The 26,439-nt window shown below is 42.7% G+C and overlaps 1 protein-coding gene across 2 annotated transcripts; it reads left to right on the top strand.

Annotated features, from left to right (window-relative positions):
• Positions 1-223: 223 nt before the first annotated feature.
• Positions 224-26,438, top strand: rlig1 (RNA 5'-phosphate and 3'-OH ligase 1). 2 transcript variants are annotated; one of them, XM_056281789.1, is made up of 7 exons: positions 224-432; positions 901-1,018; positions 9,802-9,897; positions 10,050-10,166; positions 12,638-12,835; positions 17,521-17,690; positions 25,073-26,438. In XM_056281789.1, exons 1-7 carry the CDS (start codon positions 343-345, stop codon positions 25,256-25,258), a joined length of 975 nt encoding a protein of 324 aa, XP_056137764.1. In that variant the 5' UTR covers positions 224-342; the 3' UTR covers positions 25,259-26,438. The 2 variants fall into 2 exon arrangements, with proteins under 2 accessions (XP_056137764.1, XP_056137765.1); XM_056281790.1 differs by lacking the exon at positions 10,050-10,166 and having other exon boundaries at positions 25,073-26,437.
• The last annotated feature ends 1 nt before the right edge of the window (position 26,439 follows it).

The following is a 26,439-nucleotide window of genomic DNA, read 5'->3' as shown; positions in this document are numbered from 1 at the left end:
TATACATCCTGCAATGTTTGGTAGACACGATTTTTCCATACTTCAAACATTTTAATCTAGCTTATTAAAAATACGGACTTTAAGGCTATTTGGACACAACTACATACGCTCAAACATGAGACCTGGTGAGATTTTCTAGGGGCCGCTATTTGACGCCATTACAGGGGATATCTTTAAAGAACTACAACACCCACAATTCTCAGCAAACGCATTTGCGCCCGCAGTCTATCAGTATAAGCAACCCACAAATGGGCGAAAGAATCCGTGTACAGTGACATTTCCTTGACATTAGTTGACGATTTGCAGTTCTTCTCTCGAAAGCACCAAATATTTGGGAAAAAAATGCGACGCCTTGGCTCGGTGCAACAGAAAATGGCCTGCGTGTTTGTCCCGGACGTGAAAGAGGAGCAGTCCAGAAAACGCGAGTGCCAGGTTAGTGTGTAGCCCAACAGCAGCCATTGATAATGGGATGGTTTATTTATCTGGATGTGGCTCCTGATGACCGAAATGAAATGAAATTACGAAACCATCCGTTACGGAACAACAACCTGGCATCGCCACGTGATTGTTATGGGGGTTTGACGCAAAGTTAATGTCAGAAATGACGCTGTTTGTATTCTCGTCATCGCGCCTGTGTATTTGCCATCATAACGAAAGAAATAGCTGACAAACGGTTTACCAAATGCGTTTTCTGTAACTCAATTCAGCCTAATCCCAGGAAACATAAATTTGAATTTATACAGAATGTCTCGGTGCAAAAGAAAAACTGGGTTTGGAAAAGGATAACGGATGCTTAAGGTTATAGGCCATACTGTCAATAAGTGAAAGCACTAACCTTTTAAATGTAACATTTAGTAGGAATCCCTCAAGTCTCGCAATATGTTTTCTCTCTGCCTTCAGCAATTTCAGGTTATTGCCACAGAAAATGTGAATCCTGTGGCAGTGGAGGCTAATGTTGATTGTGCACATGCCACAGAAAAACTGGATGGCACTTGCTGTTATGTGTCACTTTATAAAGGTGAGTAATCCTTACAGCAACGAACTGGCAACTAACTTCAAAGTGCCCTTGAGCAAGGCTTTAAACCCACAGCTGGTCCAGAGTTGATCTTTGTGTAGTTTATGGTAGTGCTGGGGATATGGGAAATATAGTCATGATAATCATATTTAATTTCACACGATATTGATGTATGTCACAATAGCTGCTTAATTCAGACAACAAATACACAGATCAGACAAAACATTAAAACCACCTGAGGCCACTGCCATCAGGAAATACCTTTGCCATGAAGAGGTGTACTTGATCTGCAACAATGTTTAGGTAGGTGGTACGTGACAAAGTAACATCCACATGAATGCCAGGACCCAGAGCATCACACTGCCTACTCCGGCTTGCCTTCTTTCTATAGTGCATCCTGGTGCCATTTCTTTCCCAGGCTAACAATGCACATGCACCCGGTCTTCCACATAATGTAAAAGAAAACGTGATTCATCAGACCAGGTCACTCTCTTCCACTGCTCCATGGTCCAGTTCTGAGGCTCACATACCCATTGTAGGCGCTTTCGGCGGTGGACAGGGGTCAACATGGGCACTCTGACCAGTCTGTGGCTATGCAGCAAGCTGTGATATAGTGTGTTCCAGGCACGACTCCAGGATTTCAGTTTTGGGTGGGCCAGGCCAATTATGGATGAAAAATTTTCAATATTGATAATTTAAATGCATCAATTTGGTGCATTTTGAGACCAAAATCGAGCTAGATAGAATAACAAATGCAATCACAAAAAACCCCTCATAATTCATGCAACATTGACAAAATGAGCCAAAATGTTAAAAATTACTCAGTGCACAATATATATTGCTTGAGCAGCAGCAGTACCATCATTGCCAACGTTGAAAGCCAGTCAGTGACCATTTTGAACTATAATTCTATCACTGACCGACCAATAGAGGGCGCAACAGGTCTGTGACCAAGCAACCACAGCCCAATCAAAGGCCCTGTCCCAATACCCACCCTACGCGCTACCTAGAGTGGTGCAGTTTGGTATTACAGCGTTGCGTAGGGCATGCAAAGTCCCCTTTGGGAAGGAGGTTTAAATGAATTGAATTGGGACACCTGAGTAACGCGAGCAGAGCAGCGAGCCAGTATTCAGAACTCGCTCATAACATTATCTGTCATGTAAAGACATGCTACTAGAGTTCATCAATCACAGTCTACAAATCTCTATGATCACAAGACAATGGGCTATGCTAGATGATTTCATTAACACCAGTTTTTTTTCGATTTCGTAAAGGCACATAGAGAAGATGCATTAAACAATTTATTGTCGTCACAGAGTAGGCATCCTGTTGTAATGAACATCAGCCTTTCTTTTTTACATGGCTCAGCCTCAGACCATCTAGCAACAAAGTCGGCTGCACTGCAAAGGCCTTTCAAGTCATTGGCCTATAATAGGCTGACTGTATAACAACTGCACAATATAAACCAATATTCTTGTCCCAACATTTATCTTGGTCATTCATTTTATCTAACAACTGGCTTAAGAAACACAAACGTTAGCCTACGAGAAGAAAAATATAATATTCCTTTGCAAATCGGGACAGAAAGAGGCCAGTTAGGAAAACGTTATGCCCAGCCTACTTATTCATCACCCCTTTCATTCTCTCTATGGAGATTATATGGATATAGGCTATTTACAGGAGTAGTCGGCGGGGTTTGCTCTTGAAAATGTTAATGATTTCGTCAAAGTCGAGAGTTACTGTAAGTTCTCTCTCAAATGACAACAGACAGAGTGAATTAAGGCGAGAAGTAAGCATGGTGCTCCCATTGGGTGTTTTAATACGGCTGACACTGGAAAAGACGCGTTCAACTGAACATGATGTCATCGGTAGAGTTATTAGAGCTTTCAAGAAAGCATGGACATTCGGGAAAACGTTCTCATTGCAAATGTCCATCACTTCAACAAGACTTTTAAGCTGTTCTCCTCTTGTTTTCTTCCTCCCCATGAGTTGCACAAACACTGCGAGCTCTGGCTCTGTTATGGATATGTGGAATGCTTCCCTGCATCATTGAGCGAGTTTGCTATATCGGTCAGGGTGCGGTCATTTTTATCTGGGGACAGCAACATTGCTGCAGATGCCATAAGACCATACGTGTCACTGTGGAACCGAGTGTTCAGTTCATTAAGCTGACAGTCGATTAGTGCGTTGGAAATGGTTCGCAGGTCACTGTCACTCCTCACCCTCGTCGATTTCCCCAATGAGCTTGTGACAACACTCCCTTCAAAACGACCAGGAAGCTTTCTTGAGCGGGGGGGCAGACTGAGTACATCCCAGTTCTCAATGTCATTATCTGCCATCATCTCATTCGTTGTTGCCAACATCTTTGAGAACGCACTGTCACCGGAGCGAATGTCTGTCAGTACTTGTTTAAAGTTTTCTATCAAATCAACAGTGTCCGTCACTGATGTGCTGATGGACTGGAGACTTTTTGACACAAAGTCTGATTTGCTAAACAACTCCTTAAAAAGTACAAGGAGGAATATGAACTTTTTTATTCTCATCTGCTGCAGTAGCGACTGTGCTTCAATCTGACTTTGTCCTCCATCCTCTGCATATTGCGCCAGTACTTCTAAGATAACATCATACAGAGTGAACACTTTACTCACCGCAGCCGATCTTGAATCCCATCTTGTGTCACATCCACGCTCCAACTCCAGTGGCCTCTGATCGGGCCGCATCTCTCTCTGCACGTTAAGGAAACGAGCGTGACGTTCGGGGCCAGACATGAAGGTGTGCAAAGTGTTCAGAGAATCGAAAAAAGTTGTGGCATCCGTCGACGTCCGTGCCACAGCTGACAGGACGAGATTAAGTCGGTGAGAGTGACGGTGTATGTACACGGCATTTTTGAAGGTGTCCTTTAGGATAGCTTGAACACCCCCCTTATGCCCAGACATTATGGAGGCACCATCAAATCCAAAACCGACGCACATGTTGGGGTCCAGCTCAAATGGTGCGACAACTTCCATTATTTTCTTTGCTATCGCATCTGCTGTCATGTTGTCGGTGTCTACAAGGCCAACAGCGCGTTCTCTCACATTCCCCTTGTAAACATACCTTAAGCAAACGACCACTAGCTCCTTCTTGGAAACATCCTTACACTCGTCTGCAAGAATTGCATAGTAAGATGAAGATCCCTCATGCAGTTCATGTTTTATCCGTCGCAACAGGAGAGTGCATGCAGCATCTAGCAGGTCATTCTGAATTTCGTGACTGAGCATCTTTGCATTGCCAGGGATCGCATCGAGTTGCTCTTGGGTTGCTTTGTCATGCCTGCAGATAAGTTTATGAAGTTCGAGAAAATTGCCTGCATTTTTGGTCTCATTCTCCCGGTTACCACGCAGGGGTATTTCTTGTTTGGCACAAGTGAGCAGAATGTCAATGATGACCTTTATATGCTCCCGATTCCTCTCTATGATTTCACCCTGTCTCCCATCTATGTTGACGAGTTGGTGGATGACAGAGCCACGCTCAGTCAGTGATTGCTTGTAGTTGTTGAATTTCTCGAGCGCAAATGTGTGTGTCTTGCTGTTTTGGTGCTTAAAACAAGCGCGTTTTAGATACTTCCAGTCCCTTTATCCGATGGCAGCGTGGCTGAACTTCTCTACTTTCCCCCTCTCTCCGAAGTGTCGGCACATCTTACAAAAGACTGCATCCTTCTGATTGCTGTATTCCAGGAAATGGTACTTGGTATGCCAGTGTGCGGCGAAACTCCTCTTCTTGTCCTGTATCGTTGTGACTGGGTATTGTTTCAGTATTGGCTGCATCGCTGGCTCATTTGCAGCCGACAAATCCACTGCTGCAACGTTACCTGCAGGGGTGCAATCCATGAGGGAAAAAGTTGACAAAGATCCAATACACGAATAAAATAAACAACATATTTTGGATTAAAATGGATAAAGGTGACATGTTTGCAACACATACCTGGAGCTGAATCCTCCACTCGCGACGAGGTGGAGGAGGATGCACTAGGATCCATGCTGCTTGTACTAGCATGAGCAATACTGCTGCTGCTAGCATAATCCGTGCTGCTAGTGCTAGCATCCTGAGGTGGCGGAGAGGAAGAGCGTGGAGTTGTGGATACCAACTCTTGGTCATCTCCTGGTTGCAGTGACGATTCCGAGTCTGACACCATTCGTGCACGTTTAAAGAACTTAAACAAAGTTGGTTGCACCATAGCCTACACCCACATACGGTAGCATAGCCGACCGCTTATATGTTTTCGTGAAAAAAAGCAATGCTTGGTATGGTAGCTGGAACTAGCCTAGCCTATCCCGAACATCACATCACGTGTCTCATGAACTTGATTGCGCATGAACATCAACATATAAAATTACGTTTATAAAAACTATTTTTAGCACAAAATCATGCGATTATTGGCTGATTTCGAATCATTTATGACTAAATGAAAATTTGTAAAAAATACCTTTTTTTGGGTAGGAAAATTGTAGGGTGGGCCTGGTGAAAAGTGGGCGGGCCTAGGACCGTCAGGCCCACCCATAACGCCGTGCCTGGTGTGTTCTGACACCTGTCTATCATAGCCAGCATTAACTTTTTAAGCAATTTGAGCTACAGTAGCTCTTCTGTGGAATCGGACCAGATGGGCTAGCCTTCACTCCCCAATCCCATACGCATCAACGAGCATTGGGTGCCCATGACCCTGTTGATGGTTCAGCGGTTGTCCTTCCTTGGACCACTTTTGGTAGGTACTGACCACTGCATACCGAGAGCACCCCACAAGACCTGGCGTTTTGGAGGTGCTGTGACCTAGTTGTCCAGCCATCACAATTTGGCCCTTGTAAAAGTCGCTCAGATCCTTATGCTTGCCCATTTTTCCTGCTTCCAACACATCAACTTCAAGAACTGACTATTTATGTGATGCCTAATATATCCCACCCCTTGATAGGGGCCATTGTAACAACATAATGTTATTCACTTCACCTGTCAGTGGTTTTAATGTTTTGGCTGATTTGTGTATGTGTGTCATAATTTGGCAATATTCAGACTTTATCTTGTAGCAATACCATACAATACCAAGACAATAAATGACAATATTCTACCCAGCTCTAGCTGCTGTGGTTGTACTGGGTAGCACTTGGATGTGATCAGATGTAGCAAGCAAGCAAGGCAAGCAAAATTTTATTTATATAGCATTTTTAAAAACATACAGTTACAAAGTGCTTTACATTCCATACACAAAAATATGAATAAATACATAGAATAATTTGAATGAATATAATAACATGGCATCGGGAGTAACAGACTAAGCTATAAATAAAATAAAGCAGAAGTCAGGGATGGGAATCCATAAAAAGGCTTGCCTGAAAAGATGGGATTTTAGAAGCTGCTTAAAACAGTCCAAAAATTCAGCGAATCTAATGGATTGGGGGAGATTATTCCAGAGACTTGGGGTTAAAACTGCAAAGGCGTGGTCACCTTATTGCAGTTGGAGTAAGGAATGGATAAAAGACTTGAGGTTTGAGAATCGGACTGGTCGGGAAGTGGAATGAGAAGATCAGAAATGTAACGAGGGGCAAGATCATGCAGTGCTTTAAATGTAATCAATAAGATCTTATAGATTATTCTGAATTTTACAGGAAGCCAATGGAGGGATGCAAGAATAGGGGCAATATGGGACCTACAGCTAGTTCTAGTTAGCAGTCTAGCAGTCGCATTCTGAATCAACTGCAGAAGATTAAAGTAGCTTGGTTGAGGCCAGAGTAGAGGGAGTTACAACGATCTAGATGGGAGAAAAGGAAAGTGTGAATTAATTTTTCGGTATCATTAAAAGACAAAATATTTCTGATTTTTGCAATATTTCGTGGCTGAAGAAAACAGGACTGGACAAGCTTAGTAACATGGTGATTGAAAGACATTTTCTGGTCAAAGATGATACCAAGAATAGGTTTGATGTTAGAATGAAGTGGACCAATAAACTGATCAACTGCAGTGACAAAGTTCTCAGGACCAATTAAGAGAACTTCAGTTTTGTCGGGGTTTAGATGGAGGAAATTTAGGGACATCCAGTCTTTGGTGGCAGCTAAGCAATCATGGAGGGAGGACAGTTGATTCAGGTTATTGGGTTTGGCAGAGAAATAGATCTGAGTATCATCGGCATAACAGTGGAATGACATGTCTTGAAAGTGACTAAACAAATGACTCAGGGGAAGCGTACAGTGCATCCGGAAAGTATTCACACCCCTTCACTTTCCCCACATTTTGTTATGTTACAGCCTTATTCCAAAATGGATTAAATTCCTTTTTTTTCCTCATCAATCTACACACAATACCCCATAATGACAAGGTGAAAAAGGTTTTGTAAAATTTTTTGCAAATTTATTAAAAATAAAAAACTGAAATAGTGCATATACATAAGTATTCACATCCTTTGCTATGACATTCAAAATTGAGCTCAGGTTCATCCTGTTTCCACTGATCATCCTTGAGATGTTTCTACATCTTGATTGGAGTTCACCTGTAGTAAATTCAATTAAATGGACATGATTTGGAAAGGCACACACCTGTCTATATAAGGTCCCACTGTTGACAGTGCATGTCAGAGCAGAAACCAAGCCATGAAGTCAAAGGAATTGTCTGTGGACCTCCGAGACAGGATTGTATCGAGGCACAGATCTGGGGAAGGGTACAAAAATATTTCTACAGCTTTGAAGGTCCCGAAGAGCACAGTGGTCTCCATCATTCATAAATGGAAGAAGTTTGGATCCACCAGGACTCTTCCTAGAGCTGGCCGCCCAGCCAAACTGAGCAATCGGGAGAGAAGGGCCTTGATCAGGGAGGTGACCAAGAACCCGATAGTCACTCTGACAGAGCTCCAGTGTTCCTCTGTGGAGATGGGAGAACCTTCCAGAAGGACAACCATCTCTGCAGCACTCCACCAATCAGCCCTTTATGGTAGAGTGCCATACGGAAGCCTCTGCTCAGTAAAAGGCACATGAGGGCCCACTTGGAGTTTGCCAGAAAGCACTTAAAGGACTCTTAGACCATGAGAAACAAGATTCTCTGGTCTGATGAAACCAAGATTAAACTCTGTGGTCTGAATGCCAAACGTCACGTCTGGAGGAAACCAGGCAGCTCTCATCACCTTGCTAATACCATCCCTACAGTGAAGCATGGTGGTGGCAGCATCATGCTGTGGGGATGTTTTTCAGCGGCAGGAACTGGGAGACTAGTCAGGATCGAGGGAAAGATGAATGTAGCAAAGTACAGAGAGATCCTTGATGAAAACCTACTCCAGAGCGCTCAGGACCTCAGACTGGGGCGAAGGTTTACCTTTCAACACGACAACGACCCTAAGCACACAGCCAAGACAACGAAGGAGTGGCTTCGGGACAAGTCTGTGAATGTCCTTGAGTGGCCCAGCCAGAGCCCATACTTGAACCCCATTGAACATCTCTGGAAAGACCTGAAAATAGCTGTGCAGCGATGTTCCCCATCTAACCTTACAGAGCTCGAGAGGATCTGCAGAGAAGAATGGGAGAAATACCCCAAATATAGGTGTGCCAAGCTTGTAGCTTCATACCCAAGAAGACTTGAGGCTGTAATCGCTGCCAAGGGTGCCTCAACCAAGTACTGAGAAAAGGGTGTGAATACTTATGTACATGCAATATTTCAGTTTTTTATTTTTAATAAATTTGCAAAAATGTCTACAAAACCTTTTTCACTTTTGTCATTATGGGGTATTGTATGTAGATTGGTGAGAAAAAAAGGAATTTAATCCATTTTGGAATAAGGCTGTAACATAACAAAATGTGGGGAAAGTGAAGGGGTGTGAATACTTTCCGGATGCACTGTATATAAAGAGAAGAACGTGGCCCAAGGACAGACCCCTGAGGGACTCCACACAGTAGGGGAGCCGACGAGGATACAAGATTGTTAACACAAACATTGAAATATTGATTTGTCAGATAAGAGCAAAACCAATTTAACCCTTTACCAGAAATGCCAACACAGTTCTCCAACCTATCAAGTAAGATGGCATGATCGATGGTATCAAAGGCAGCAGTTAAATCTAGGCCAATAAGAATAGTGTATTCACCTTTATCAATGTGCATAATAAAGTCATTGGACACTCTTAGTAATGCAGTTTCAGTACTATGCTTGTTCTGACGAAAGCCGTACTGAAATCTAGCAAAAATGTTATGACTCTCAGTCAGCTGCAGGATTTGGTCTGCAACAATTTTTCAAGGATTTTGGATAAGAAAGAAAATGTGGAAATAGGCCTATAATTCTCTACCCTTGCTGGGTCAATGGAGGGTTTTTTGAGGAGGAGCTGAACACAGGCAGTTTTAAAGTAGTCGGGTACAGACCCGGATGTGAGTGAGCAGTTGATGATAGAGAGCAGTCAGGGACCTAAGCCATGGAGGATGGATTTAAAAAAAAATTGTTGGAAGTATATCACAGGGACGGGAGGAGGGACGCATGAGGTCTACAGTATTAACAAGGAACTGAAGAGATATGGGAGCAAATTCTGACATTAAAATCGGACAGCTGAAAGGGGCGGGGGGGAGACAGTGGGGGTAAAATTGGACCTTAGACCATCGATCTTGTCAACAAAGAGAGACAAGAAATGTAGCTTGTGAAACTGAAGCAGAATGTGACTGTAAATGAGTATATATGCTTAAAATACCTCTCCTGGGAAAATGTTGTTTCATCATCGAATTAGGATGACCATTTTTACTTGGTTGTTTACAATGAAATTGATGTAATTAAATATACTTATTCTTAAGGTCAGCCATACCTGTGGGCCCGACTTGATATGAAACCCAACAAACAGACAGAGAAGCGATTCAGAAAGTATCAGCATTCTCACAAGACTTCACAAGGTACCATGTATTATGAAATTGTAATTTGCCACAATATCTTTTGCAATTTTTTTGATAAGTGTCATGTTTTGGAGCTTCAGTGCCATTTCTAATAGGCGATATGTGGAATCCTTTTCTCAATATTTCTATAAACTTTGGTTTGTATTGATCAGGTTTCATGTGGAACTTAGAGGAAGATTTTAAGGTGGTCCCAGAAACCTGGATCCCGGCTCATAAGGTCAAGCATCATAATGGACATCCAGTGCCGGATGAACATGGGCATATTCCAGGTCCTTGGAGATTTTCACAATCATATTTGGCCTCTGGCTGAACAAATTCATTATGTCTTTGAAAAATCCAATATTGAACTTGCACACAACATTTGGTGACAATTGGATCAGCTGTTAAGGAGATTTACATACAGCCTGTTGAGGTGGGGGTTGACACTTGTACATTTCTGCATGTGGCGGCCATATAGTTTGGAATTTCAGAACTCTTTTGATAACTATTAATAAACGGTGTCCAATGAACATAACAAAGGAAGTGTGGTTCAAATAGGTGAAACGGTATATGAGACGATAGAAAAAAAAAGTTTCCCACTATATCCAATATGGTGGACATCCAATCTGGTTGACACCACATACTTATGGGATAGTGATTTTGGCATGGATAGAGATGTTATAAGGTGTAGGTTTGGTAACTTTCAAACTGGTGAGGATATACACAACTTTATGTAGCAACATTCATTTGATTACTAGCACCTCTTGATGGCCGATCGGAATAAAAATATGGACATCAGCAGTGTGGACCCCATTAGATCGATACTTAGCTAGTTTCATTCCAGTTGACTTAATTTAACCCCACCTCAAGGCTCCTGAAATTTGATTGGACCATCGCAGACCTGTGGCGGCCATCTTGTTTTGACCATCAACTTCATCTTATTTGAGCCTATAGCGCCTTGAGCCACTAATGTCACAAAGTTGGTTGCGTTCAAATCTGACACAGTCAAGCTGAAGGGACCATTTGAATGTATTTTCTGGTATATTACCCCCTTTGAGGTGCAGTTACTCATAAAATGAATATGGCCTCAGGGCCTAATATTGAACTTGCACCCCAAGTTTGGTGACAATTGGACCAAAGGTTTACAAGACTTATCAACTTCCTGTTTAGGAGCGTAGGCCTCAGACATGTTTGTGCATGTGGCACTCATACTGTTAGAAATTTCAGAACTCTGGATAATTTTTGATTATGCGTGTCCACTGAATAAAACAAAGCAAGTTTGGTTCAAATAAGTCAAATGGTCTAGGAGGAGATAGAAGAAGAAAGTTTTTCGGAGAATTCAAAATGGCGGAAAATTTAGTCGGGTGGAAAATAAAATTGCTTATGGGACTGTTGAAGGCCATGACACCAAATATGTGATCATAGGACCTACGGTATAAGAGACAGAGAAATATGAAAAATGTGACTTTGAGCTGATGGTGGCACTAGAGCCCTGGTCTGACCGGCCCCAAATTTATGGAATTTCCATTTGGTATCAACCCCTATGAACCTGGCAAGTTTTAAGAAAAATCTACCAAGCAGTTTGGCCTGCCCAGCCAAAACCATCGGAAGTAAAATAATAATTAAAAAAACAAAAACAAAAAAACTTTACAATAACAATAGGTGGCTGCAGCACCTTCGGTACTTTGCATCCTAATATAAAAACAGATAGAATGAAGCTCAAGAGAACATTTCCAGCTCTTTGGTTACTACAAGATTCAGCATAACAAACTACTTTTCACTAGGGAACCATCAACAGGAGAGCGTACGTACCTGATTAGACTGCACAAATGAAATGGTTCATTTTTGTGTGTCAGTTTTTAAGGTAAGGCAAGGCAAATTTATTTATAATGCACATTTTTAACATCAAGGCAATTCAAAGTGCTTTACATAAAACATAAAAGTCATTAAGAGAAGCAACATAAGGCAATAGAGTGACATTTAAAAACAAAAAGAGAGTAAAAGTTACAGTGCAGTGTAAGATGAAAATCAAAAGCTTCAAATTTTATTTAATAAAAGGCAGCGGCAAAGAGGAAAGTCTTCAGTCTAGATTTAAAAGAACTGAAGAGTTGCAGCATGTATTTTGCCCATAAACCAGTCTGTGCTTTATAAACCAGGAGCAGAGTTTTAAAATCAATTCTTTGATGGACAGGAAGCCAGTGTAGCCACCTCAGGACTGGAGTGATTGAAGAAGCCATTAGGGGTGGGTTTGTGGGTGGGAAGCCGGATGTGGGTATGTGTCCTGGTCGCTGCACTAGAACCTCCTCTGGTTGGTCGGGGCGCCTGTTTGGGGGGGTGGGGGAACTGGGGGGAATAATGTGATCCTCCCACACGTTACATCCCCCTGGCGAAACTCCTCACTGTCAGGTGAAAAAAGCGGCTGGCAATTCCACATGTATCGGAGGAGGCATGTGGTAGTCTGCAGCCCTTCCATGGATCGGCAGAGGGGATGGAGCAGTGACCAGGAAAGCTCGGAAGAGTGGGGTAATTGGCCGGATACAATTCGGGAGAAAAAGAGTGGGGGAACCCCCCCCCAAAAAACACCAAAAAAAAAACCATGGGTGCTGGATGGGAAAATGACAACTGTGTCAGTCTGAAACTAGCAAAGATGCGTTGCGCTTGGCACTGCTTTGCAGCGCATGTAAGGTAGAGCCCTTAGTGTTTGTCCTGTGTTTCTCCACACTACTTTGTGATCAAGAAAAAATTACTGATTGGCCCTCAGGTTGGGTTCCAGTGGAGATGGACAACAAGCAGTACTGTTGGCACTCCTCTGTGGTGGACTATCTGGCCGGTGTCGCTCTAGTGCTCAGGCCTGATAGTGAGAGTGAAGATCTGTTGGAAATTGCTGCAGTTCCTCTAGTGGACCTCGTGGAACAGACGCTGGAGCTCATCGGTACCAACGTCAATGGGAACCCTTATGGTATGTTTCCCCCATTCATCGTCATTTATTGGCGTTGGGGACTTTGGCAGTTGCCAAACAACCAAACACAATTTGCCTTTTGAATTCTATGTCTTTTTATTTACTATGCTCAGCCTGAGGCAATAAACATTCAAAATTGATACACATATTTATGACCCGTGATAGAGTTGAGGCTCATTGCTGGTCTGTGCAGGCACGGGGCACCGTATTTCTACACCAGTTCACCCGTGGGTTAAAATTAGGTTAAGATTATGGTTAGGGCTAAGGGGTTAAGGTTAAAGTTCAGGTTGGGGTGGGGGTTCAGGTTAAAACAGCTATGGTCAAAAATGGTTAAGGTGGCTTTATGTGGGCAAGATTTGTACAGTCATGAAAAACATGGAAAAATCATGGAATTTGAAATTAACAATTTCCAGGCCTGGAGAAGTTTTGGAATAAATAAACCCAGAAAGTTTTGGAAACATCATGGAAATTGGCTTCACACCTGTATAATAGAGGATATGTGGTTCAGTTCAGATCAACTGAGAAACATCTATATTCTTTCAACAATACTTAAATGGACGGGCAGATCAGTCACATCACTTGACGTTATGTTGCTCTCTGCGTGGGGTAACGGCAGACTTCGACCTGAGTTGCAGCTTGTACTTTGACATAAATTCGTGCAATGCAAGGAAAATGCCGATTTAGTAATGTCTGGCTTCACTTGGACAAACAAGGCATGGCTTGAGAAAGACCAGGATCTGGGATATGCAAAATGTGGACTGTGTAGTAAAATGTTTAGCATTTCGAACATGCAAAAGGAGCTAAGCACCAGGCTGATGCTGCTGTGCTTGAATCGACTCTCAATCCCATCACCCGCTTTTTCACCCAAGTGACCAACGTGACAGCTGCTGCCAGCTGCAAGTGCTTCCCTCTCGTCCACCATCAAACTTTCGGGTGCTGTGTCCAGAAATGAAGCCTTGACTGCAGAGGTCCTGTGGGCGCTAAAGGTGGCTAATTTTCACTATTCCTACAAGTCATGTAAAGACACAAGCCGGCTTTTACAGGTCATGGTCAGTGGCCAGATTTGCATGCGGTGAATGCAAATGCGTTCACTGCATATATGTACTTTCGGACTGGCTTCTTATTTTAATCATAATAACATCTTACTGGTATGGCAGGGTTAATTAAATGTTTATTTTGTATCAGTAGCGTAGCCAGAAATTTGCTGGTGGGTGGGAATACATGAAGCTAGGTGGGCAAATTAAGTTTCTCTAAAAGGCCTATGTGTAAATATACATAATAACTACAATGTAGCCTTTGCGCAAGTACATAGTTGTTATATCCAGGGGACACTTTTATGACTCTGGTCATAAACCAATACATCCCTCAGACACAGAGCTACAATCAACGTCGGTCTTTAATCGGAGCCTTCAATGAACTTTTTTAAAACAAACATCCGGGTTCTCAGCATGCATTGCTCACACACCTATGGCAAGTAGCGTAGGACAAAAACATAACAATAGTTACATGATATTACCACATGTATTTTGTGATCGCCAGTTTTGTAATTACACAAGCCAATGTTTAGTACAATATGAATTATATATGTATATACTTGTATAGTTACAATAGTGTTACTATGTTTATACACAGGTATTAGACACTTACAAGTAGCCTACGTAAGAACAAGAACATATTATTGCCTACCATTGTTGTCAAAATGACAGCACAAGACAACATGGCTTGGTGTTGAACACTGAAATAATTTCATCATAATCCAATGATTCGGTCAGTTCTCTCGAATGAGAGAAGTGACAAATTGTTCAGGCGGCCTGTGAGCATTGACGCCCTGTGCTAGCTTCATGTTTAGAACATAACTGGCTCATGTGTCTCCAGTCATTGAAACCAGTCTTAATGAACCAATCGGGGAAATGGCGGCATGGTTGGCAAAACCCAGCATTTCTCGATATGCTATAATCCATCCATTTAACCTTTCATACCATCGACAGGAAAAACTTCTGTCCCAGTTGTCCGTTCTTGTAGCAGGGAATGTTCGCAGCCTAGGCTAAGAAGCTGGCTCATCTACCGCTGATAGGTCTGTGGGGGCAAGTGGAGCAGTGGCACCTGTGTCAGTAAGTTGCGTGAGCTGGGGCCATGACTGCTGGAAGTGGAGGGGGAGAAGGAACGGTTGTTCTGGATTCGGTGGCAGAAGCATGCTTGACGACTTGAGGCGTGTCCTTCTCTTCTAAAGTACGTTGTGGTCTTTTGAAAAAATTGAATAGAGAGCTTTGTTTGGCCATTTTAACATAGGCTATTGTACTTAAGCAAGTTAGCTAGCTAACTAGCTAGCAAACGATACTCACGCACCCGCAGCACTTCAGCAGCACTTCGGGATGGAGGCTGGTGAATAATATTAATATAAAGTTGTTTTTTTTTTGTTTTTTTTAAAAGAAACTGATTGAAAATGACCAAACTGATTGAGCGGGCGGTGGTTCCAAGTGGGTGGCGGCCGCCCAACCACGCCCACCCATGGCTACGCGGCTGTTTTGTATCCAACCACATAGCTTGTCGTTGATTTTAGTTAAGATATACTATGGTACATTTTGACATGGATTTTTATTTATATTTCATAAAAGAAATATGAATATGAAGAAAATATGTGGTTATGAAAATTTGCCTCAAAGGCATGGAAAGGTCATGGAAATTTATTGGTAAAAATGTGTATGAACCTTCCGCGTGAACTGGTAAGCCCACTGAGGCAAATTTGTAATTTGTGATATTGGGCTATACAAATAAAATTGACTTGACTTGACTTGAACAAATAGGGAGATCCACGCAGGCACCTTCTGTTTACATTTAAAGTGCTGGGCTGCCATTCTTATCAAAAGTAACTTATACCTACCCTATCATTAAAGTTTGATGAAATGAAGTATATTAAATCCTTAGATGGCCAACAATAAAAGCAACCAGCTCCAAGGAGTATGCAGGTCACAGCCACAGTAGAAAGACAATAGATGGAAAAAAATATTCCTGTGTCCCTAAATTCATTAAAATGGAAAATGCTTTGAAACAGAAGAAGTGCCAGTGCGCGTTCATATCAAATTGTTTTTTCAGAACAGGAACACTTGAAATGATCATTCCCTTCTCTGTTCATTTTTTGATTTCTGTTTTTAAGATATTTACAGTTTATTTTCAGCAAGGCCTCTCAAATTCTAATTGGACAGCCTTGGCTCTCAAAGCTGGGGTAGGCAGTTTCCTGGAAAAGGAAAAAAAAAAAAAAAAAACCACCAGAATTTGTACAGCCCCCCTCCTGCAGCTGTCCTCCCTCCTCTCTCTGTCCTAAGCCCATCCCACCGGACAAGCACAGGCATATAATGCAGATGTGTACAACCAAGAAATGTCAAAGCAAGACTTGTGAAACTTGTATCCTAGTTGATAATCTATCCATGTAAAAAAGGGTTTTTTTTCAGCGAATCTCTTAGTTACACTAATATTTTTCATGATTATGATTATTATTATGTGAAGCAGCAATTTCAAGTTGGTCTTGTTTTTGTTTTTTGTTTTCTTGAAAATAAAACACTCGGTGGTGCAGTGGTTAGCGCGGTCGCCTCACAGCAAGAAGGTTCTGGGTTTGAGCCCCAGGGTAGTCCAAACTTGGGGGTTGTCCCAGGTCGTGCTCTGTGTGGAGTTTGTGTGTCCTCCCTGTGTCTGCGTGGGTTTAAGTATGAATGTGTGTGTGTGTGTGTGTGTGTGTGTGTGTGTGTGTGTGTGTGTGTGTGTGTGTGTGTGTGTGTGTGTGTGTGTGTGTGTGTGTGTGTGTGTGTGTGTGTGTGTATGGGCCCTGTGTGATGGCCTGGCGGCCTGCTCAGGGTGTTTCCCCGCCTGCCACCCAATGACTGCTGGGATAGGCTCCAGCATCTCCGCGACCCTGAGAGCAGGATAAGTTTTTGGATAATGGATGGATGGATGGAAAACGCTCGTGTGGGGGGGTGGTAGAGAGGGGAGAACTAGTCAACACAACCACAAGCAGGGCAGATGCAAATTGATCGCATACATGCACATTTGCGTTTGTAGAATAGCCAATAGGTACGCCCTCTCTCTGAAATGGTGGTTAACAGGCAGGTAGGCCATCCAATCATTTCATTTGGACGGGCTTATTATTATTACTTATTATTGCTTATTATTTTTTGTCAGAGAATTTTATTGATTGCTGTTGTAAAGACAATTGCAACAAATATAACAAAAAATGCTTCTACAATAAATTGCCTACCCTAGCTTTAAGGCCTTTACACAACAACCCCTAAGAGTTTCTGTGAGATGCAAATAAGTTCAGTTTCAGGTTTTACACAGTATACCTTGCACACTGTTTGGCTGGATCAGGATTAGATGTCAGATCCCAAAAAAGAAAACAATGGAAATGGAGCCTTGACGGTTTAAAAAAATAGAAATAAAGATGGTCATGACTGTGACAGGTTTGCATTTGCTTTAGAAGCATCACACATAAATGTGTCCTCTTTAATCTTTTGTCAGAAAATATTGGCCAGCAAGTCTTTGTATTTCTATTATGTGTATATCTCTTTCCTCCTGGCTCCTCATTCTTTGTTCTCATCTACCTTCGCTGTCATTGGCATTGCCCTTCTCTGTTATTGAGTCGGAGTATTAATTTAAGGTTTTTTTTTTCTTCCCCCCCCCCCACCCCTCAACAGGACTGGGGAGTAAAAAGCAGCCGGTGCATGCCCTAGTGTTACATGGGAGTATTTGTATCAGAAACCCTCCCCCAGTGGACTTTCAGCAGCTTCGTGACTGGTTTCAGGAGAGTCCAGAGGGCTGTGTAGAGGGCATTGTCTGGCACTGCAATGACGGCACTTTGGTTAAGGTGAGCTGCCTTCCCTTTAACTTCCGATATTAAGGTGGTCTTTTTTTAAAATCCTCTTAAAATACACCTGTTTAGACTCAATTTTATGTAGGGATTCACCAAAATAGTTTTTTTTTTTGGGCGATACTGATCTGTTTTATGCTTATGGGCCAGTACTGACAACAGGCGATGGTTTTGGCTATATTTGCTCATTGCCACACCTGAATCAAATGGAGTCAAATTAATTTTGTTAGCTGCAGCTGTGTTTATTCTGTTATACTTACATTATCTGGTCCCAAGATCAGCGCAGCACTTATAGATGGCTTTTCATCGTTTAAGTGATAGCAATAGGGCTTCGATGTTTTTAGGTAAAATAATAAATGAAGACTGCGAAAGTATGCAGACCCGTTCACTTTTTGCACTTTATTGTGTTGTAGATTTAATTTTAAATGGATACAATTGCCATTTTTACCCATCCATTGACGCTCAATAACCCATAATGACAAAGTGAAAACACATTTTTAGAAATTTTTGCAAAATCCCATCAAATCTCACAGAGCTTGAGAGGATCTGTGTGGAAGAATGGGATAAACTCCCCAAATTCAGGTGTGTAAAGCTTGTAGAGCAGGGGTGGGAAATCTTATCCAGAAAGGGCCAGTATGGGTGAAGGTTTTTGTTCCAACCAAGCAATTACACACCTGTGTCATTCCTACTGGTTGATTAGTGGGATCAGGCGTATAACTGCTTGGTTGGAACAAAAACCTTCACACACACTGGCCCTTTCTGGATAAGATTTCCCACCCCTATCTTGTAGAGACTCACAAGTCAGTCTCTAATGCTTTGCTCAGCTAGAGACTGAGGACAGTCTCCCAGCTTTCGTTGCTAAAACTGGGGGGAAACAATAAGAGTTTAAAAATAACCTGCATTACAGAACCAATCTAAAGTCTTCAGGGCAGCCCTTTATATTGGGGCTGTGACATGCACAGCCGTTGGCTTGTAAACATGTGTCGTACCAACAACACACGCATTATAGGATGGCTAAGCCAGTCATAGTCACCAAAGAAAACCCCTCAAAGTTTGTTGATGTTGAGGGGCACCCCAGTGGCTCACCTGGTAGAGTTCATACCGCATAAGGCTGAGTCCTTACCGCAGCTGCCCACGTTCGAATCCGGCCCGGGCCCTTGGCTGCATGTCATCCCCTCTCTCTCTCCAGCCTTTCTTGTCTCTCTCAACTATCGGTATCAAATCTACTACTATTACTTTGCTGCTCCTGTTAGGGGTCGCCACAGTGGATCATCCGTTTCCATCTCTTCCTGCCCTCTGCATCTTCCTTGTCATTGATTTTTCAGATTGCTTTTCATTGGCTTTGTTCTCCTTATGACATGTTGTATTTATTTGTATTTATTTACCTATTTGCCTTATATGTTCTGGGGAGTGTTTGTGTGTTTAAATGTTGCCACTGCTACACAACAATTGCCCCTGTGGGGACAAATAAAACCTACTTGACTTGACTCGACTGTCACACCAGCCACCTGGCATGTCTTCCCTCACCACATCCATAAACCTCCTCTTTGATCTTCCTCTTTCCCTCTTGCCTGGCAGCACCATATTCAGAATCCTTCTCCTAATATACCCAGCATCTCTCCTCCACACATGTCCAAACCATCTCATCCTTGCCTCTTGCTTTGTCTCCAAACTGTCCAACCTGAGCTGTCCCTCTAATATACTCATTTGTAATCCTGTCCTTCTTTGTCACTCCAACTCTTCGCCACCTCCAGCTCTGCCTCCTGTCTTTTCGTTAGTGCCACATCGCCAAACCATATAACATAGCTGGTCTCACAACCATCTTGTAAACCTTCCCTTTAACTCTTGTTGGTACCCTTCTGTCGCAAATCACTCCTGAGACTCTTCTCCACCCACTCCACCCTGCCTGCACTCTCTTCTTCACCTCTCTTCCACTCTCCCCATTACTTTGGACAGTTGACCCCAAGTGTTTAAACTCATCCATCTTTGTCACCTCTACCCATTGCATCCTAACCAATCCGCTGTCTTCCCTCTCATTCACCCATATGTATTCCATCTTGCTCCTACTGTCTTTCATTCCTCTTCACTCCAGTGCATACTTCCACCTCTCCAGGCTCTCCTCAACATGCTCTCTACTCTCGCTACAGATCAGTGTCATCCGTGAACACCATAGTCCAGGGAGACGCCTGTCTGATCTTGTCTATCAACCTGTCCATCACCATTGTAAACAAGAAAGGGCTCAGAGTTGATCCTTGATGTAATCCCACCTCCACCTTGAACCCATCTGTCATTCCGACAGCACACCTCACCATTGTCACACTTCCCTCATACACTGCATCCGGAAAGTAGTCACACCCCTTCACTTTCCCCACATTTTGTTATGTTACAGCCTTATTCCAAAATGGATTAAATTCCTTTTTGATCTCATCAATCTACACACAATACCCCATAATGACAAAGTGGAAAAGGTTTTGTAGAAATTTTTGCAAATTTATTAAAAATAAAAAACTGAAATATTGCATGTACATAAGTATTAACACCCTTTGCTATGACACTCAAAATTGAGTTCAGGTTCATCCTGTTTCCATTGATCATCCTTGAGATGTTTCTACATCTTGATTGGAGTCCACCTGTAGTAGATTCAATGGATTGGACATAATTGGAAAGGCACACACCTGTCTATATAAGGTCCCACTGTTGACAGTGCATGTCAGAGAAGAAACCAAGCCATGAAGTCACAGGAATTGTCTGTGGACCTCCGAGACAGGATTGTATCGAGGCACAGATCTGGGGAAGGGTACAAACAAATTTCTACAGCTTTGAGGGTCCCGAAGAGAACAGTGGTCTCCATCATTCTGGAAAAAGTTTGGATCCACCAGGACTCTTCCTAGAGCTGGCCGCCCAGCCAAACTGAGCAATCGGGGGAGAAGAGCCTTGGTCAGGGAGGTGACCAAGAACCCTAATGGTCACTCTGACAGAGCTCCAGTGTTCCTCTGTGGAGATGGGAGAACCTTCCAGAAGGACAACCATCTCTGCAGCACTCCACCAATCAGCCCTTTATGGTAGAGTGCCATACGGAAGCCTCTGCTCAGTAAAAGGCACATGACAGCCCACTTGGAGTTTGCCAGAAAGCACTTAAAGGACTCTCAGACCATGAGAAACAAGATTCTCTGGTCTGATGAAACCAAGATTGAACTCTTTGGCCTGAATGCAAAACGTCACGTCTGGAGGAAACCAGGCACCTCTCATCACCTTGATAATACCATCCCTACAGTGAAGCATGGTGGTGGCAGCATCATGCTGTGGGGATGTTTTTCAGCGGCAGGAACTGGGGGACTAGTCAGGATCGAGGGGAAAGATGAATGGAGCAAAGTACAGAGAGATCCTTGATGAAAACCTACTCCAGAGCGCTCAGGACCTCAGACTGGGGCGAAGGTTTACCTTTCAACACGACAACGACCCTAAGCACACAGCCAAGACAATGAAGCAGTGGCTTCGGGACAAATCTGTGAATGTCCTTGAGTGGCCCAGCCAGAGCCCAGACTTGAACCCCATTGAACATCTCTGGAAAGACCTGAAAATAGCTGTGCAGCGACGCTCCCCATCTAACCTTATAGAGCTCGAGAGGATCTGCAGAGAAGAATGGGAGAAATACCCCAAATATAGGTGTGCCAAGCTTGTAGCTTCATACCCAAGAAGACTTGAGGCTGTAATCGCTGCCAAGGGTGCCTCAACCAAGTACTGAGAAAAGGGTGTGAATACTTATGTACATGCAATATTTCAGTTTTTTATTTTTAATAAATTTGCAAAAATTTCTACAAAACCTTTTTCGCTTTTGTCATTATGGGGTATTGTATGTAGATTGATGAGAAAAAAAAGGAATTTAATCCATTTTGGAATAAGGCTGTAACATAACAAAATGTGGGGAAAGTGAAGGGGTGTAAATACTTTTCGGATGCACTGTACATATCCTGCACCACTCCTATATACTTCTCTGTCACTCCCAACTTCCTCATACAATACCGCACTTCCTCCCTCGGGACCCTGTTATATCCTTTCTCTAAATCCACAAAGACACAGTGTTACTCTTTCTGACCTTAACTATACTCTATACTTCCATCAGCATTCTCAAAGCAAACATCGCATCTGTAGTGCTCTTTCATGGCATGAAACCATACTGCTGCTAGCTAATCATCACCTTTCCTCTTAACTTAGCTTCCACTACTCTTTCCCATATCTTCATGTTATGGCTGATCAACTTTATACCTCTGTAGTTGCTACAGTTCTGCACATCACCCTTATTTTTGAAAACGGGTACCAGTATACATCTTCTCCACTCCTTAGGCATCCTGTCCCTTTCCAAGATGGTGGTAAACAATCTAGTTAAAAACTCCACTGCCATCTCTCCTAAACACCTCCGTTCCTCCACAGGTATGTCATCTGGACCAACCATCTTTACACTCTTTATCCCTTCCTCACTTCCTCCTCGTTAATCCACTGCACTTCCTGATTCACTATCCCCACATCATCCAACTTTCTCTCTCTCTCATTTTCTTCATTCATCAGCCCCTCGAAGTACTCCTTCCACCTTCTCAACACCCTTTCCTTGCTTGTCAGAACATTTCCATCTCTATCCTTCATTGCCCTAACTTGTTGCACATCCTTCCCAGCTCGATCCCTCTGTCTAGCGAATCGGTGCGAGTCCTTTTCTCCTTCCTTAGTGTCCAACCCCTCATACAACTCACCATATGCCATTTCCTTTGCCTTCGCCACCTCTCTCTTCGCTTTATGGCGGATCTCCTTGTACTCCTGTTTACTTTCTTCATTTCTCTGACTATCCCACTTCTTCTTTGCCAACCTTTTCTTCTGTATACTTTACTGTATCCCTCATTCCACCACCAGGTCTCTTTGTCTTCCTTCCACTTTCCAGATGACACACTAGCTGTCTCCCTCACCATTTCTGCAGTGGTTGCCGTCATCCGGCAGCTCTTCACTACCACTCAGTGCCTTTCTTAACTCTTCCCTGAACTCCACACAACAGTGTTCCTTGTGCGATTTCCACCATTTGATCCTGGCTCTGCCTTCACTCTCTTCCTCTTCTTGGTCTTCAAAGTCAAGCCTAGCTACATTCTCCCATCACCACCTTGCAGACTCCAATCCCTTTCAGATTGTGCCTCCTGCAAAAGACATAGCCCACTTTTGTGCACTTTCCTCCAGTCTTATATGTCACTTTGTATTCCTCCCACTTCTTGAAATATATATTCACCACAGCTAGGGCTGTGTGATATGACAATATATATCATGTGATGATAGAACATGTCTATTGTTTCATATTAAGCTCTATCATTTATTTCCTTGTCACAAATCACACTCTACACTTTTTCGTCATTTTGACGACCCTTTCCACTCTTTGCACAGCATAGATGCAGGCAAGAAATTTGCATGCAGGCAATACAAACAAACATGGAGGACAGTGAACATAATGCAGAATGGGGTAATTCTGAACAGAAGGACTCCGACCAGCCAGGACAAAATGAGGAGCTTGTACCTAAAAGAGGGGCTACTTTTATTGCATGGATGTGGTTTGGGTATGAAAAGTCTGACACAAACCAGAAAACCACACTTTGCAAAATATGCCGCACGCCAGTGCCCACAACAGACTCAAACACCCCACTAGCCTTTTTTACCACCTACGTGAGAATCATGTCAAACAGTACGGAGAGAGTCTACAGATGAGCCACCAAAGCACAGTTGAGTGCTCAAAACAAACCCGACTCAGATGTTGCAAGAGGCTTTTGCCCATGGCACACCATATGTCAAAGAATCACGAAGGTGGACGGAGATAACGACTGCTGTTTTCATTTACCTTTTTATATTCTATACATTTATACATTGTTCTCCCGGTGTTTGCATGGGTTTCCTCCGGGTGGTCCAGTTCCCTCCCACAGTCCAAAGACATGTAGTTTAGGTGAATCGGCCATACTAAATTGTCCTTAGGTGTGAATGTGTGTGTATGTCATGTCCGCCCTGTGATGGCCTGGCAGCCTGTCCAGGGTGTCTCCCTGCCTGCCGCGCAATGACTGCTGGGATAGGCTCCAGCATCTCCACGACCCTGAGAGCAGGATAAGCGGTTTGAATAATGGATGGACGGATGCATATATTCATATTTTATATTTAGTTACATGCGTAATTGAAAATTTGCACAAAGGTTCTAAATAAAAGGAGAAAAATAATCAAATAAGAGTAAGTACCTTTTATTTGTCGAGTGTATAATTCAAAATGTAATAAGAAATAGGCCTTTCCATGTGGTCATTTTTTATAAACTATTCATTGAATTTACAGAAAATGTGCTATATCGTGATAAGCATCATTATCATGATATGAATGACTTATATCATGATATGAGATTTTGGTCGTATCGTACAGCCCTAACCACAGCCATTTCCATCCTTTTTGCAAAATCCACCACCATCTCTCCCTCCACATTTCTCTCCTTGGTACCATACCTGCCCATTACCTCCTCATCCCTTCACCATCATGCCCATTGAAGTCTGCTCCAATAAGCACCCTCTCCACCACTTCATCCAACTCACTCCAGAATGTTTCTTTCTCTTCCATCTCACACCAACTTGCAGGGCATATGCAGTGATAACATTCATCATCACACCCTCGATTTCAGGCTTCATACTCGATCACTCTGTCCAACACTCTCTTCACCTCCAAGACACTCTTGACATACGCTTCCTTCCATCTCGCACCAACTTGCAGGGCATATGCAGTGATAACATTCATCATCACACCTTCGATTTCAGGCTTCATACTCGATCACTCTGTCCAACACTCTCTTTACCTCCAAGACACTCTTGACATACTCTTCCTTCTGAATTATCCCTACCCCATTTCTCCTCTTATCCGCACCATGGTAGAAGAGTTTGAACCCACCTTTGATGCTCCTGGCCTTACTCCCCTTCCACCTGGTCTCTTGCACACACAGTATATCTACCTTCCTTCTCTACATCATATCAGCCAGCTCTCTCCCTTTACCAGTCATAGCGCCAACATTCAAAGTTCCGACTCTCACTTCTACACTGCTACCCTTCCTTCTCTCCTGCTGCCTCTGGACATGCCTTCCACCTCTCCTTCTCTCAACAGTAGCATAGTTTCCACCAGAACCCTGCTGGCCAACAGTACCGGTGATGGTCATTAGTAACCCGGGGGGTCCAGTTGTCTTTGTGACTGTGGCCCAAACAATAAAAACGCGTGGAAAAGCCTAGAGGAGGAAAGTTGTATACAGCTGCTTTAAGATTAAGTTGGTTAAAAGTTATTGAGTTCACACTGCTTTGTTATTCCTGAATAAGTAGTAAGGATATTGTTTATAGGTTCATCGTCACCACTTGGGGCTAAGGTGGCCTGACGGCAACACCTTCTTTGGCGGCAGGCCTGTGGTCATCAACATCAACAGGGCGGTTGACGAATACAACAGCAGCAAGGACTTGTTCATGCTCTTTTCAATACTAAATGGACGCTGCTTCAGCCAACTGCAGGACATCCAGTTTGACTCATGAAATCTGGTCCTACGTAGGAGATGCAACATTGCTTCAGGTTCCATATATTACTGCTCTTAAAGCCTTTACACCATCAGGATTTATAAATTTGTCAATTCTCTTAACCTTGGCAGTAGGTGACTAATATTATTATTATTATTAGTTATTAATAATTCTGTTGGAGTGCTTTGAGATTCATGATAGAAAGCACTTCATATTGGCTGTGTGAAGAGTATTTTTTGTGGAGTTTTACCTGAGGCAAATTGGGGATCGAAGAGAAGTTTTGGGAGGGGGAGGGGGTAATCTACTATATCTACCTGTTGTCAGTCTAGGCAAAACATCTTTGAGAACGTAAAAGTGAATGCGGGCTATATAAACAAACATGACATTTAGCTAGAAAGTTAGGCCTGTAGGACAGTGAGGCATAACGAAATATAGGCATAGATCTAGCTACCCAGTGGCACCTCAAATGCTTGGTGGCATTTAGCTAACCCTCATAACAACCAACGGTTCCAATTCAAAGAACATGTCTGTTTATACTATTAAATCTGTTACTTGATGGATTTGTAAGCAAGTTGTAGCTAATTGCTTTGTGGAAATGTTTACAGGAACAGTGTAAACTGAGTGACCAATCAGATTAACTGTAAACTAGTCTGAAATTTTGAAGTTGTAAATGTAAAGTAGATATTGTTTTATGAAGAATAAATGAATGGGTCTGTAAATATTCAAGCACTGACATGGTCTGCTTTATTGGCAGGCAAGAAAGTAGCAAAAAGCTGTATAAAGTTAGAATTGATATGTACAGAAAAGTCATAAATATATTCGACAATATCACAAATTCACTAATAAGGAAGCTGCCTTGAAGAAGAATCTAAATTACATTCATCATTGGGGCCACCGATGGTTGTATAGATTCATGCAATTATCATGATAACATGATAACAAATAATATCATTCACCTGCTTAAACAGGGTGTCTTAAATTAAATCAAGAAAATGAAAAATTTAATTTCATTAAAAAAAAAAAACCATGCCAACCTATCTCAATCAAGTTTAATGTGTTTAAGACTGGGGAAATGGCCCACCAAGAAAAAAAAAGCATTACAGAAATCAGTTTTATCACTTAAAATGCTTTAATGTTTTGAGTAATTGGCAATTAGGACTGGGGGAAATGTACTCCTGTGACCTGAATTTGAAGGCAAA

The sequence above is a fragment of the Lampris incognitus genome, chromosome 6 (assembly GCF_029633865.1).
Source record: "Lampris incognitus isolate fLamInc1 chromosome 6, fLamInc1.hap2, whole genome shotgun sequence".
Classification (NCBI taxonomy): Eukaryota; Metazoa; Chordata; class Actinopteri; order Lampriformes; family Lampridae; genus Lampris; species Lampris incognitus.
Note: the sequence above shows the minus strand (reverse complement) of the source record. Positions and strands in the feature narration are given on the sequence as shown.

What these genes read in the sequence shown, in the direction of transcription:
- rlig1 (XM_056281789.1), top strand. Translation starts at nt 343, where the DNA reads ATGCGACGCCTTGGCTCGGTGCAACAGAAAATGGCCTGCGTGTTTGTC. An exon ending in CCAGAAAACGCGAGTGCCAG is followed by an intron (nt 433 to 900) that starts GTTAGTGTGTAG and finishes CTCTGCCTTCAG; the next exon opens with CAATTTCAGGTTATTGCCAC. An exon ending in TGAACATGGGCATATTCCAG is followed by an intron (nt 10,167 to 12,637) that starts GTCCTTGGAGAT and finishes ATTGGCCCTCAG; the next exon opens with GTTGGGTTCCAGTGGAGATG.